Raw genomic sequence first — 14,331 nt, forward strand, 5'->3', positions numbered from 1 at the left:
AAGATCGCATCAAGTCAATTTCACGTTAATAAGTACGGTGAATCCACATAGTGGTTTTCACAAAGTCACAAATTAATAAATTCATTCAAGGGGCAATATATACGCTATAATAAAATTCGGGTTGATATTCAAAATTTTCTATTCACGAGGTTTAAAACTATAGTGAAACAAAAACTTTATACTAAAGGTTTATTACACAGCTTCTGCATAGTTAGATAACAAAAATAGTGACCCGTTTAGCTTCTGCAGGTTATCTCGATCTAAAATGTTTGAAATAAGTTTTATAAATGAACGATAAATGTGTAAAAATGTTTATTTACAAAGGGCAACTCCAAGCGCTTCTTGCTCATTCGTTTCAGAGAAATTTGCCTTACAAATGAGCAGTAGAGTTTAATCAATATGACAATCTCAATGGAATAAAGATTATTTGACCTTGATTTTGAGGTTCCGCGTTCAATTGTCGGTAGTACCAATTTGTGAATTTAACTTTTCTGAGTGCTGAGTTTCTAATTGAGTGAAACTGTCCCCGTGGTCGAGAGGTCCCGGGTTCGATTCCCGGACCGGGAGAAGTAACTGCATGGCCTACATTGATTTCTCTCGTGAGTTTGGGCGTAATTTGTGGTTGTCAATGTATGTGTCCATGGCACTCGCAAGAAAGGATTTTACTAGTGCTGGGCTATGAATGTGTGCGTTATTATTAGAATATTCTGGTACAGATAGTACAGAGGGTTCCCTAGTTTAAGATTAATTAATGGGTGTGGTTGCCTGGCACATTACATACGTGTGTAGTCACAAAATTGGATTCCCAGTAGAGTAGACAGAGACTATTGATGGCCACTTACCACGGTCCTGACAAATCTCTTGCTTCATTTGCATTCATCAATCTCTTCATACAAACCCTCTTCTTTATACACACTACATACCTATCTTTTATTTTCGTGTTTTAATGTTTATGGTAAAAATCCGTTAAGATACTACTAAATATATTAATACTCTTATTATAGATTAATATTTTTAACAGAGACTTTAAGTTTTCTTTTGTTTGTTGTTTCAGATTTGGACGAGCCCTCGAGATTCGAGAACGGAAATTAGGGAAATAATAAAAGTTACTTAGTGTCAACGTAATGTAAATATTCAATAATAATTTTAATCTTAGCTAGCAAATAAAAGATGTATAGTGTGGAAATAGTAAGGACTTTTATAGCTTTCCTCCTGCTTGCCGTTTCTACGTCACCGTCGGCAACACAGAACACCATTATTTCAGGTAAGATTCAATGTCATGTATTAACTATAGTTAAGGAGAGGTATTTGAATGCGAATCTAGATTTTAGAAGGTGAGGTATGAGGCGAAGACGCGCGTCCCGCAAACCGCGCCCATAAAACTAATGTGATTAAAATAAGAACAGGCGGAGAAATATTTACGCAGATCCGACGTTGATAAGCGTCCGGTGACCAATGACGGGACAGCGGGCAGTTCGGCATTAAATTATTATTTATTAAATTAAACCAACTTCTGCAGTCCCGGTTTTTTCTTCCTACACAATGAAGTCATTCTAATAAGAAAATGATTTTATTAGCGTTAAAAAACAACTAGTACATTTTATTCATTTTCTATGAAAAACACAACGAAATTTGACCAACTTCTGCTGTCCCGATTTGTTTCGTTACATACAATGAAATTCCTTCCTTCATGAAACTGAGTCATCAGCACAAAAAAAATTGATTTTTATGGACAACTCACGCTTGAAGAAAAAATCGACTATGCCAAAATTGTTATCACGAAAAAAGAGTTAATGGTTACAAGGACAGTCTTTGTATCTTTTATGGTTTCAGATTTCCCAATACTGTCTCTGGTTTAAAAAACACTGTATATAGAATATAACTTCCTTATAACGTTTCTTTTTGGAACAATTTATTATATTTTCATTCTACGACTCATGATCATGAAGAATAAAATAGTTAATTATGCGTGGTAAAAGAAAAAAAGAAAGTAGAGAGGGTTTCAAGGCACGAGATGCAAAACAACTTTGCTGTCGAGCGAAACACACAACTTTTAACCTCACTATAGCGAGGAAAATAGTAGATGAAAGAAAAACAGGTGAACTGTAATAAATCAGTTTTAATAAACAAAATTATTTATCGTTGTCAATGTAATGTCAACAATAATAAGAATAAAATGTACCAACGGATTTATATGACATAAATAATGTACGACAAATCGCGTAATTGAACGTATCATTATGTTTTGTTTTCATAGGACAATCCAGCGTCAAGTTCGAATTTCAAAAACCATTTGCTAAGCTAGAAATGAAAAAAAAAGTATTTTCGTGGATTATGAACAAATCAATGTAGGCGTATTAAACTAATAACGTCTTTTGACCAAGAGTTAATATCGATTTTAACAAGCCACGTGGTAGTTTATTAAACAAGAAAGAATCGGAATTATTTCTTCCATTCCCGATGTGACAGTACGAAAATGTCGGTGATATTTGAATTCACCTGTGAGGTTGTTCAGGTTTTACAAGTCTCTTTGAACGTGAATTCCATTTCATTGGTATTTGTTTTTGATTGATATTCTAATTACCTTCTGTCAGATACTTATATAAATGAATAAGTTGGAGAATTATAGCAAATTTGCGTAGTCTTAAACTAAAAAACTTTCTGCTTTACGGCGCGTCCCGCCGTCATAGTACCAAGATTGTTATAATATAGATGATTTCGTGCTATTCATGAAATTTCCCCAACGCCGATCGGTGCCAAGGTTCGAAATGTAACAGTCCAATGAAAAGCCTGAAATTCTATTGAGGTCAGCTTAGCATGTTCATGTAGATTGAACGTATACAAATTATACCACCCCTCGGGCATTGTAATGGAACATTATCGATTATAGACCTTATGTAACAGATATTTTAAACTTTCGCCACTGAAATGTATTTTGTAACAGATCCTGGACCATCTACTCATGTTATTAATACGTACCAGAAATAGTTGTAAACGTATAAGGTTTCTACGATAGTATTGTATTTCGAGGAAGGGATATACTGATAGAATTTACCATTACCAAATTGAATTACTTAATTGTTCTATATTGTTTTCGTTTCTCAGAAAAAATATTATTATTAGTATATATATGGAGCCGCCATATTTTTGTTACAAGACACTGTGATCACAATGTGAAAATACATTTTGGTACTGTAACTACGATACTGGAACACAGGTCGCCGACATAGCTTGTAGAATAAGCAAGCTGAAGTGGCAGTGGGCTGGCCATATCCGTAAGCGAGTTCTTGAGTGGAGACCACGGTTCGGCAAACGTAGTGTAGTACGCCCTCTGGCCAGATGGAGTGACGCTTTGCGAAGAGCTGCTGGCAGCAGATGGATGCTACGAACTGAGGACCGGGCGTAATGGAGCGCATTAGGAGAGGCCTATGTCCAGCAGTGGACTACGACAGGCTGTTAATGATGATGATGACTGTTACGCTATAAAACGGGGTCACGTAGGCACAACTAACGTAAGACATACGTAGTTTATTATTATAGCATTATATGTTAATATAAAGCTCACGCCCTAGTCCCACAGGAAGAGTAGGCAGAGATCACGGAACGCCACTTTGCTTTATTCTGACAAAACTCTCGAGCCTCACATACATCAACTACCCATTTCATATAACTTTTTTTATTCTTGTCACTTCGGATCCCAGCCTTTTTGAGGACATCACTGATCTGATCAATATAGCAACTTAAACTGCGTTAACAATGTGGTCTTTTGAGATGGTCAATGGCTAGGCAGCAGGGTTCTCAGCAGATAAGCCAGCAAGTTCCCAGAACATTTCCACTAGTGGAAGCTCACCTAAAAGCAAGGTAGGTCTTGCAGCAGAGGATCTAAGCTCATTCTACAGTACAAAATGCTACGTTTATCTCGATCTCAACACCATCTAGCGACAACGCGAGATTATTTGAGTTATAATTTTAGTTGCGGTATTACGGTATCACTTTCTCAAATAATAATAGTGTAATTTACTAATTTTGTAAATTTCAGAAAAATAACAATGATGCTTCTTTTAAATTACTAAAGATAGTAGAGAATGGCATTGATTGGTCTTTGCTCTCGTGCCATTTTTTTTATAATATCAACTGACGGGACGAACAAGTCGTGCGCCTGATGGTAAGCTACACGCCTGTCCATAATAGCTGCTGTGCCACTCAGACCTTTAAATACTTCATTTATGGATAAAAAGGGTAAAAAATATTAAAAAGAGAAACAAAAATTAAGAAGTCCAGAAGACGCGCATTTTCATATAAAATGTATAAAAATGACAAGAATGAAATGCGAACATAACGTATGAAATTCGTAAAGGATAAGAACGAGGGCGCATTAACTAAATAAAATCCCTCCAAGGAGGTTCATCTCTGAAGTTACATTATTAAGTATCCAAAATAACTCACGACAGCATTCATACGTCATACGAATGTGACCATAACATAGGGAAGGACGGATAAAGGCACGTTCTGAATTCTAAATGAACTGTATAAAGCATAATATTTGACTTTTGCCAGCGGCCAGCCGAGTCACGGAAACTTTTATTAATGTGCTTGTCAGTTCTTTTATGTTTGCGTTTGTGACGAAAAAATGTTTTAGGCAAACCCATATTTTCGTGGTCATTGCTGAATACATGCGAGGTTTTATCGTTTTCACAGTTTTGAACTTGTCCTACATTAAACATGAAAATCAGAGCTGGCTGTTTCTCGGGAATTAACAGGCACTGTCATTTTGAATTAATAGAACCTACCGACGGGACGAACAAGTTGCGCGCCTGGTGTTAAGCCACAAGCCTGTCCAAAGCAATTGCAGTGTCACTCAGAACTTTAAATGGAAAAGATCTGAAGGACACTGCTAATGCACCTGTTACGCTGAGACATAAGTTGATAAGTCCCATGTGCCTGTAATTTCACCAGCACTCCTTTGAAACTGGAACGCAGTAATGCTCATATTGTTCTTGGCGGCTAAAATAAGTACGGTGACAATACTTCCCCGGACGAATTCTTTCACAAGAAGCTCTACTGCTACCAAAATAAAATTATTTTCTTATTGGCATAGCGACATTCGTAAATAAATAAATCAACCAAAAGTCGACATTAAAAAATAACCGTAGTTTATTTATAAAACAGTAATTATGGTAGTCACACAATTACAAGCGTAAGCACGAAACATGATACAAAAAATGCGAATGTTTGGTAGTACTTTTCAGCAAATAATATATAGAAGAAGAAGACCATTTTCCACCACGTGCTTTTGCTATTCTTATACCGGTACTCAAATATTATTTATAATTAATTTCATTCAATATTTATTTGAAATCAGTAACTTAATTTTATATAATTATTAATACAAAGATCGAACACTCTGAAAAAATTCCGGTTCGAATCCGACCGGATCGAAGGAATTTTTTCTGAGTGTTTGATCTTTGTATTAATAATTACAGACTAGTGGAGTAATTTCACAAAAAATAATTGAGTATCAATTCAATAAAAATTTAATTAATTTTATATTTTAGTAAAAATGTATTAGGTATAGAAAATATTATTAAGCAGGTATACGAGTACTTTTTAGTACTATTTTCTACCAAATACGTATTTTTTTAATTAATAATATAGAGTTAACTCGCTTCGTGAATGTGATGTCGGTATCTTTACTAATACATTTTTAATATGCTCTGTTAAACCATCTAAAATCCAAAGTGTAAAGAACAGCGCGCTGGTTGTTATACTATTCATTCATTCTCCATGATCACGCAATAGGTTGTTGGTAATTTGCCGATGAAAATGGAGCTAGGAAAACCAAAAAGAAAAATTCTAAAAGTTTTCTATGTAAAGATATTTTTATACGAGAACTATTTTTCCTAATTTATATGCAACCTACATTTAGTTATAAGAAATAAGGGAACAATAGTAATGTTTTTTCCATTACGTTTCCTCCTGTTATTTCTATCTTTCGTTTTATTGTGCTCGGAGCACGACCGTTGTCGGGTCCAGCCCTTATCTGTCGCTAAGAGATTTATTCGAAGCTGCCCCTGAAGTTTTACAACACACAAGGCTTTTCGGAAACTTTTGTTAAGTGTTGGATTTTTATTTGCCAAGTTTAAGGAGGGGCTATCCTAAATCAACAGCTTCTGCGTTACTGTGGGCAGGTGAGGCGCGTAGCAAAGCACTTTAACAAAGACTTCAAAGAGAGGTTACACTAATTAATTGGAGAAAAACAGTCGACAAAAAAAATACACTTGATAAGCAAATATTAATTTGCTTTGCATTTTGGTATTTACGATATCAAGTGACGGGACGACCAAGTCGTGCTCCTGGTGGTGAGCGACACGCTTATCCATAACAGTTGCAGTATCACTCAAAGATTTAAATCGCAAAGATATCTGAGAGGCACTGCCACTGCGCCCGTCACCCTGATACATAAGTGGACAAGTCCCAAGTGACTGTAATTTCACCAGCACCCTTACTCTTTAAAATCGGAACACAGTAATGCTGACATTACTGTTTGGCGGCATAAATAGTTAAGGTGGCAGTACTTCCCAGGACGAATTGTTTCACAGAGAGCAGTAGTTTTTAATAGCAGAGCTCTTTGTGAAAGTGTTCGTCCAAGTAAGTACTGCCACCTTACCTATTTCTACCGCCAAGCAGTAATGTCAGCATTACTGTGTTCCGATGTTGAAGTTACTGGCACATGGGACTTGTCAACTTATGTATCAGGGTGGCAGTGCCTTTCAGATCTTTGCGATTTGAAGCTCTAAGTTTCACTGCAACTGTTATGAATAGGCGTGTAGCTTACCATCAGGAACACAACTTGTTCGTCCCGTCACATGATATTATAAAAACGATCTCTGCTGCGACTGTTCAAGTTTTTTAACTTATTTATTAATGAATATGAATAAATAAGAACACAGCCTTCTGTTTAAGAGTATCAAGTAGTTCGAAGCTTGGATATAGCCAATAGATAAGCTGGTAGGGAGAATATGTCAATAGAAGGTAATTGTGCTACAATTTATATTAACGTCATAATATTGTATGAACTCACTCATGAATTAATCGTACTAATAATCATTGAAAATAACAAACATTTATCTTGAATACCATTGCAATTATTTTTAAAAACAGAACACTAGCACGCATTATCAATCAATTCGTCTGCCATTGTTAATTTCAACAAAAACAAACAACGCCACTTGGCTTGTAAAATGTTATAATTGCGTTATTATTTTCATAAGTCAATCTATATACCATTGTACATTGCCAATCAAATGTCTCGTAACACGATCTACATTTACACATTTGTGTGTGTAACTTGGCGTTGTCTCGCTAAATTTCTCATTAAAATGCATAACATAATTATAGTGCCACAATTAAACAATATCTTAAGGCTAGCCAATGGGAATATTACACTGGCTCTACTCAATTGATGTCCAGCAAAGTTGTAAGCATAGAATAATAAAACAAGTAGTGTTACTCCATACAAACGTAGTAGACATTCCCATAATTACATTTGCCACCCGCGTTGCACCGACGTGTATCATCGAAAGCAACTCAGTCTTTTATGGCCTATTCATAAAATTCTGCTAATATTTTAATAACCTTACTATTTCTGCCACCAAGCAGTTATGTGAGTATAACTGCGTACCGAAAGGTCGGCCCCTCCTACGTAAAGTATTGTATGTCGAAATTGCCAAGTTTACAGGGGAGCGTTTTAAAATTCTGAATTCACTGGAATGAGCATAACAGACTTTAGCATTTCTCAGTTTTATTCGGTTAAGCTCGTTACTCAAATAGAGTGATCATCTAATAGATCATCTAACCTCTTAGTTTCCAAAGTGGTCCAGGTGGACCCCAAGGGGTCCACGGGAGACTCGACGGGTGTCTACGTTAGCGTGACAAAAAATAATTTGGATATGGAATATTGTAGAAATGTAGCTGCAGGGGGTTCACCGGAACCAGCTGAATTTTGGAAGTGGTCTATGAGAAAAAAAGTCTGGGAACCTCTGATCTAACCGATATCTAGGATTTTATAATACTCTATGTGAGTAACGAGCTTTGCTGAATAAAACTGAGAAATGATGAAGTCACGTGTTATGCTCATTACAGAGAATTAAGAACTTTAAAACGCTCCCCTGTAAACTTGACAAATTCGACATACGATGCTTGGTGCTAAGAATGCTGATGGAATTACAGGCACATGGGACTTGTCACCTTATGTCTCAGGGTGATAGGCGCAATGGCAGTGTCCCTCAGATATTTGCGATTTAAAGTTGTCAGTAGCACTGCAACTTGTCACTTATCACCTGTCACTTGGTATGATATAAAAAAACGTGAACGAATAATCGACGAGCATGCTCTTACCTGTTCGTAAATCAAACAATGCCGTAACCCATTTAACAAAGAATTTCAGTAAAGCTAACGTTACAAATATGAAATAGATAACAGAGCCTTTCGATTTACGTCGAACATTTTCGCCATATTTTTAAATCACCCTCGGAGTTTGAAATTTTTACGGGTCGAACCAAGTTTTTCATGGCTACTAGCCAATTCTATCGATCCACTGTATCAGACTAACTCGGCCTAGATTTGTGTGGCATAATCTGTTAGATACAAGTAGAAGAAAACGTTTGTTTTGAGTTAAGAGTAATACTAATACATGGTTTTATAAATAGTTTCACCTTTTCAAGTTTATTGCAAAATATATAAAAGTAAAAGTAAAGCGTTGTATGTACCTCACAAACTAGAACATGAAATAACAACAAGAAGATGATTACAAAGATGGTTCATCAAGAATCTATCAACGTTTTCTTGACGGAAGCATTCTTCCATATTGTTTTATTCGAGTGAACGTTTGATTTTCTAGCGATTTGCACCTAAAAAAGGGTAGTAAAACCTATGGCTCCCATTCAGGAATAACGAAATTATTTTAACATCTTGCTGAGGCATCTTATAATAATAAATATTATTTTTTTAATAATATCAAGTGACGGGACGAGCAAGTCCTGCGACTGATGGTAAATGACAAGCCTACCCATAACAGTTGCAGTGTCACTCAGAGATTGAAATCGCAAAACCCTGAAGGGCACTGCCATTAAACCCGTCACCCTGAGACATTAAGTTGAGAAGTCCCAGGTGTCTGCAGTTTCATTTTCATCAAAACCGGAACGCAGTAATATGCACATTACTGCTTGGCCGTTAAAGTAGGTATGATAGTAGCACTTCCTTGGACGAGCTCTTTTACGAGGAGCTCTACTTCTGCTAAATGTGTAGCTTTTAAAAAAAAAAACATCAACATCTCACAGCGCGACTTCATCCATAGTCAGGTATAGGCTTTCTGTAAATAATTTACGCCATCCATTGGGAGCAACTCCTTGTGAAAGAGTTCGTCCAGGCAAACACTGCCTTACCTATTGCTTAAGGGTGCTGGTGAAATTACAGGCACGTGGAACTTTTTAACTTATGTCTCAGCGTGTCAGGAGCAATGGCCGTGTCCCTCAGATCCTTGTGATTTTAGAACATTAGTTCTGAGTAGCACTGAACTGCTATGGACAGGCGAGTCGCTTACCACCAGGCGCACGATCTATTCGTCCCATCACTTGATATCATTAACAAAAGTTACAAAATTTTTAATTCTTTGTAGACCGTCTATTATTTGAAATAAAAATTTACTTTATAGCTTCAAATGAATAAGTTTAAGGGTTAAATTATTTCAATCATCAATTTTATAAGACCGAAATTAGTATGCGGGAAGGTCGACTAACCCATAATGAATGTCGAAACCTGCGGGCTATTTCAATGATTCAAATCGTGAGTGATTCAATCATTTGAATTAATATAGTGATTTATGATTGTAATTTAAATTTTATTGTTGAATGCATAATGAAAAAAACAATTGCCTACGTAAGCGAAGAAATGAAATAATCGAAACACGATGAGCATTAAGACACGATAAGCCTAATGGTTTGACCTACTGCCTCTCAAGCAGAGGGTCGTGAGTTCGAATCCGGGCTGAGTTTCTCGGAATTTATGTGCGAAATTTCATTTGAAATTTATCATGAGCTTTTCGGTGAAGGAAAACATCGTGGTGAAACCTACACGTTGAAGAACGTTCACAACCCTCGGAAAACATTTGAAGTCCTCAACCCGCATTGGGCCCGGGTGGCGGACTATGGCCTAAACCCTCGTCTTTAAGCAGACCCGTGCCCAGCAGTGGGACGTATAAATGGTTTGATGGTGGTGGTGATGATGATGAGCATTACAAATACAATGACGCAAGAAAACAATGAGTATAAAGTCATCTTAAGTGGCAATCCCTCTCAGGCAATGTTTATAATGAAAAACAGGAGATACAAATTAACCCAATGAAAGAAAATGAATAAATAACTAAAAATTTATTTACAGTATTTTTCTAGTTTTCTATTTTTCTAATCTATCAGTTATAATTCCACAAACCCTATCACAAAGGCGCTTTTTCTACTTCTGAATCAAAATTCTATTGTCTGCAGTACTCGCTACTGGACTGAACAATTTAATTATAGTTCTGTACACGGAACTATAACGAGTTTCAAAAAAAGAACGTCGTGTTTGTGCTAATTAAGAGTTTCAGTCACTGTGTTCCTGAACATGATAACGTCATATAAAATTTAGAAGCTGTAAGTAACTTGGCAACTTTATGTGTAAGTGTAACAGGTGCAGTGGTAGAGTGCCACAGATCTAGTGCCCTTTACTATTTGAAGCTCTGAATGACACTACCCGTAAAGTGTAGGCGTGTCGCTTATCACCTGCCAGACGACTTCTTAGTCCCATCACTTCTTATAAAAAAAGCTTAAGAATGACTTACACAAATAATGAAGAGATTAGCTGAAGGCGCAGGTTGAAACTTCCTTTAACTTTCCAATGGTCGCACCATTGCGCCGAACATAAGCAGTCGCGTGCGGTCTGTGAGACCGCAACTTTGCGCGTTCAGTTTGAGAAGACAATTGAATATTTTCATGACGTTGTGTAGCACACGATAAAAAAAGTCTTTCATCTATTTAAATGAAAATAAGAAAACATTATTTACTTATTATTTTTTTTAATTCGTACATTAGTTGAACAGTCTATAAAAATTCAAAATTTTAGTCATATGACACAATACGAAACTACGTTGAAAATCAACAAAATAACAAAACAAGATGAAATTTACTTTCTTTATCGTTTATAAGTATAATACTATAATAGATTATTATCGAGATCAATCAATATTGTCATCAATTGTACAATATTGTAAGAACTCTAAAATCACATTAATTTTTTATTGTTTTTTTAATGATGTTCTCCGTAATATCTCAATTCTTATAAAATAAAAAAGGAAAACAAAATAAAAAACTTTTAAGTTTTTTTAGGAGCAGGTAGTACGATAACCTACTAATTATCAGTAGCAATGGTTTGACATCAGCCATTCTAATTCTTCGTAACTCGTGTTGTGTCTACAACAAAAAGTGAAGTAATGAATAATTTAATACATATTACGTAAAATAATATAATTTAGTAAGTAATATAGTACAAATAACATGAAATACTCACCCAGGTTTCAATTTCATTCCATGAATTTTTCTGAAACACGACCGGTCGCGCGCGGAATCTGAGACCGTAAACACAAATAAAGACACATATGCGCTTGCGACGAGCATCACAGGGCTACTAAGGGGAAGTACCTCACCCCCTCGAGGATATCACGGTCGCGCAACCGTTTGTTTATAGTTTTTGTAAAATAACTAAAATAAGGTCGCTGCGGTCTCTGAGACCGCGCGCGACCGCTGGAAAGTTAATAAGCCATTCGCTGACTCCTTCTTTATCACATTTGGGACAGCGACAGCCCCGGTTTGGCGAAAAACCGCTGGTTCGAGTCCAGTCGGATCCACGACTTTTACAGCTAGTGACATAATCTGCTAAACAAATAACACGAATCCACCGTCTATCAGTCGTCGTCCGCCAATCTGTCAACCGACCAATCATATTTAGCAAGCCGGCGTCAAAAAAGATTACGAGAAATTATAATAAATCTTATTTGAAATGAAATTTCTGCAGATACAAATTGTCGAAAATAAAAAGTCCGTGTTGGGAATTTCTACGTAGATGGGGTTGTTTTAATTTAGATATCAGAAAGGTTTATCTTAATCATCAGACGCTTGCGGCAGAAAATTGTTCTATTTTATATATTTTAGCAGCAGTAGAGCTCCAAGTCAGCCAAGCAGTAATATTAGCATTACTGTGTTCCGGTTTAGAAGGGTAAAGGTGCTGGTGAAATTACCGGCACATGGAGCTTGTCAACTTGTGTATCTCAGGGTGATGGCCCAGTGGCAGTGCCCCTCAGATCTTTGCGATTTAAAGCTTTGAGTGGCACTGTAATTGTTATGGACAGGCACGACTTGTTCGTCCCGTCATTTGATATTATAAAAAAATATATATATGTATAATATGATGATCTCGATGGCGCTTCGGTTTGCATTGTAGGAGTTAGATGAGGTAGGCCCCAGGTTCGATCCTCGGTAAGACCAATTAGGGGAAATTAACTTTTCTAAGTTGTTTCTGGTTTGAGTGTTCCGGGTTATGCCCCAGAGTGAATTTCGTTGTTCTGGTACTCATAGTACAGGGAATTCCCTAATTTGAGACTAGGTAATTGGTGTGGTTGTCTGGCATATTATTACATTAAATTATTGTTTAATAAAAGGTTTAAATTTTTTATTGAATATATATTTCTTTATTTTTTTCGTGAAATTACTTCACTAGTTTGCTGTAATTATTAATATAAAGATCGAATACTCAAAAAAATGCCTTCGATTTGGCCGGATTCGAACCGACGTCTTCTAGCATACCCTGTAGACCCTATACCAACGAATCCGGCCGGATCGTAGGAATTTTTTCTCTCTTTTCACATAAAAAATAATTTCATATCAATTCAATTATTTTTTTGTTTGTTTATTTGTAACTTAAATGTCAGTTTTTTTCATTTTTGTCTAGTGCCTGAAATGACTACGGACCCAAATATCGATACGACAGAAAGTCTAGTTCGCATGCTTTATCCACACCAGACATTTCTTCTTTATATGTTCTGTCTGAATACTAAAACACAGCCTCCGACCGTAATACTTTGGTTATTGCATTTGAAACTACGATAATGGGGGCCGTAGTGAGAAATCAGACCACTCGAAGAAGTTTATCGGTGCCTTACTCTGGTTTTAGGACCAAGTTGGGAAATGTAGCGAAATTTCCGAACAGAATGTTTGATGCTTTGTTTCGTATTTCACGAAGATATACCTATGCAATAGTAGCATGATTTAACGATTTAAATTCTTTCAGCTATTTGTCGATTCTTGTTCGATTCTGACATCTTTGTAAACTATTTTCTTGAACAATAGAAAATATTAATAGTTATAGTAACATTCCGTAACAGATATTTTTTTACGAGACGAACAAGTCGTGCTCCTGGTGGTAAACGACACGCCTATCCATAACAGTTGCAGTGCCACTCAAAACTTTAAATCGCAAAGATCTTAGGGGCACTGCTACAGCGACTGCCACCCTGAGACATAAGTTAACAAGTCCCATGTGCATGTTCACCAGCACCCTTACCCACCCGAACCGGAACGCAGTAATGCCCCCATTACTGCTTGGCGGCAGAAATTGATAAGGTGGCAGAACTTCTCAGGACGAACTCTTTCACAAGGAGCACTACTGTTATTAAATATATTTTGTTATAATTATGTATACCAAAATCGAAAAAAATTCTGGACTCGAACCAGCGACTTCGCCATACCGTGGTTGACGCTCTCCAGACTGAGCTACGGGACGAACCAGCAGGCCTTACGAATTTTTTTATGTTCTTGTAGCCGATCTTTGGTTTTTTATTTTACTTAGTGTCATCTGTGAGAAATCTATGAAAGTTTTTCTTCACTCAGCCAGGTACCTTTACAGCTACCAGAGACTGGCTAGAGATATTGCTTCAGTCATTGTAAGTATATTATTGTTTGTACATTTTATTCTTTTTCCTTTTCTCTTTAATTACTCTTAAATTACCAGTTAGCACAAATCACGCTTGAAAATTATCAACAGTTTTATGGTTAGTGTAAAGGCGAGATTGTAGTTGATAGAAAACACGAAAGGGTTACACAATGTAACGGTAACCGGTTGTTGGTAGAATTGCGATTCACTGAACCTTCCAGTGGGAAAAAGATATAAAATAACAATTATTTGAACTAGTTTTTCAGACAACGCTCAATTTATCTACACAGACTCAACTCAGTGGAATGAACT

The 14,331-nt window shown here is 36.5% G+C and overlaps 1 protein-coding gene across 2 annotated transcripts in view; it reads left to right on the forward strand.

Moving 5' to 3' along the window:
* LOC113235116 (nephrin-like) overlaps positions 1-14,331 on the forward strand; it is a 292,525-nt gene that overhangs the window by 38,057 nt on the left and 240,137 nt on the right. For both annotated transcript variants that reach the window (XM_026470692.1, XM_026470693.1), the window contains exon 2: positions 1,055-1,264. In XM_026470692.1, coding sequence (XP_026326477.1) covers positions 1,171-1,264 — 94 coding nt within the window. In that variant the 5' untranslated portion in view covers positions 1,055-1,170. The remainder of the gene's footprint in view (positions 1-1,054; positions 1,265-14,331) is intronic.

Source organism: Hyposmocoma kahamanoa, unplaced genomic scaffold, assembly GCF_003589595.1.
Source record: "Hyposmocoma kahamanoa isolate Upper Pololo Valley unplaced genomic scaffold, ASM358959v1 87, whole genome shotgun sequence".
NCBI classification, from domain to species: domain Eukaryota; kingdom Metazoa; phylum Arthropoda; class Insecta; order Lepidoptera; family Cosmopterigidae; genus Hyposmocoma; species Hyposmocoma kahamanoa.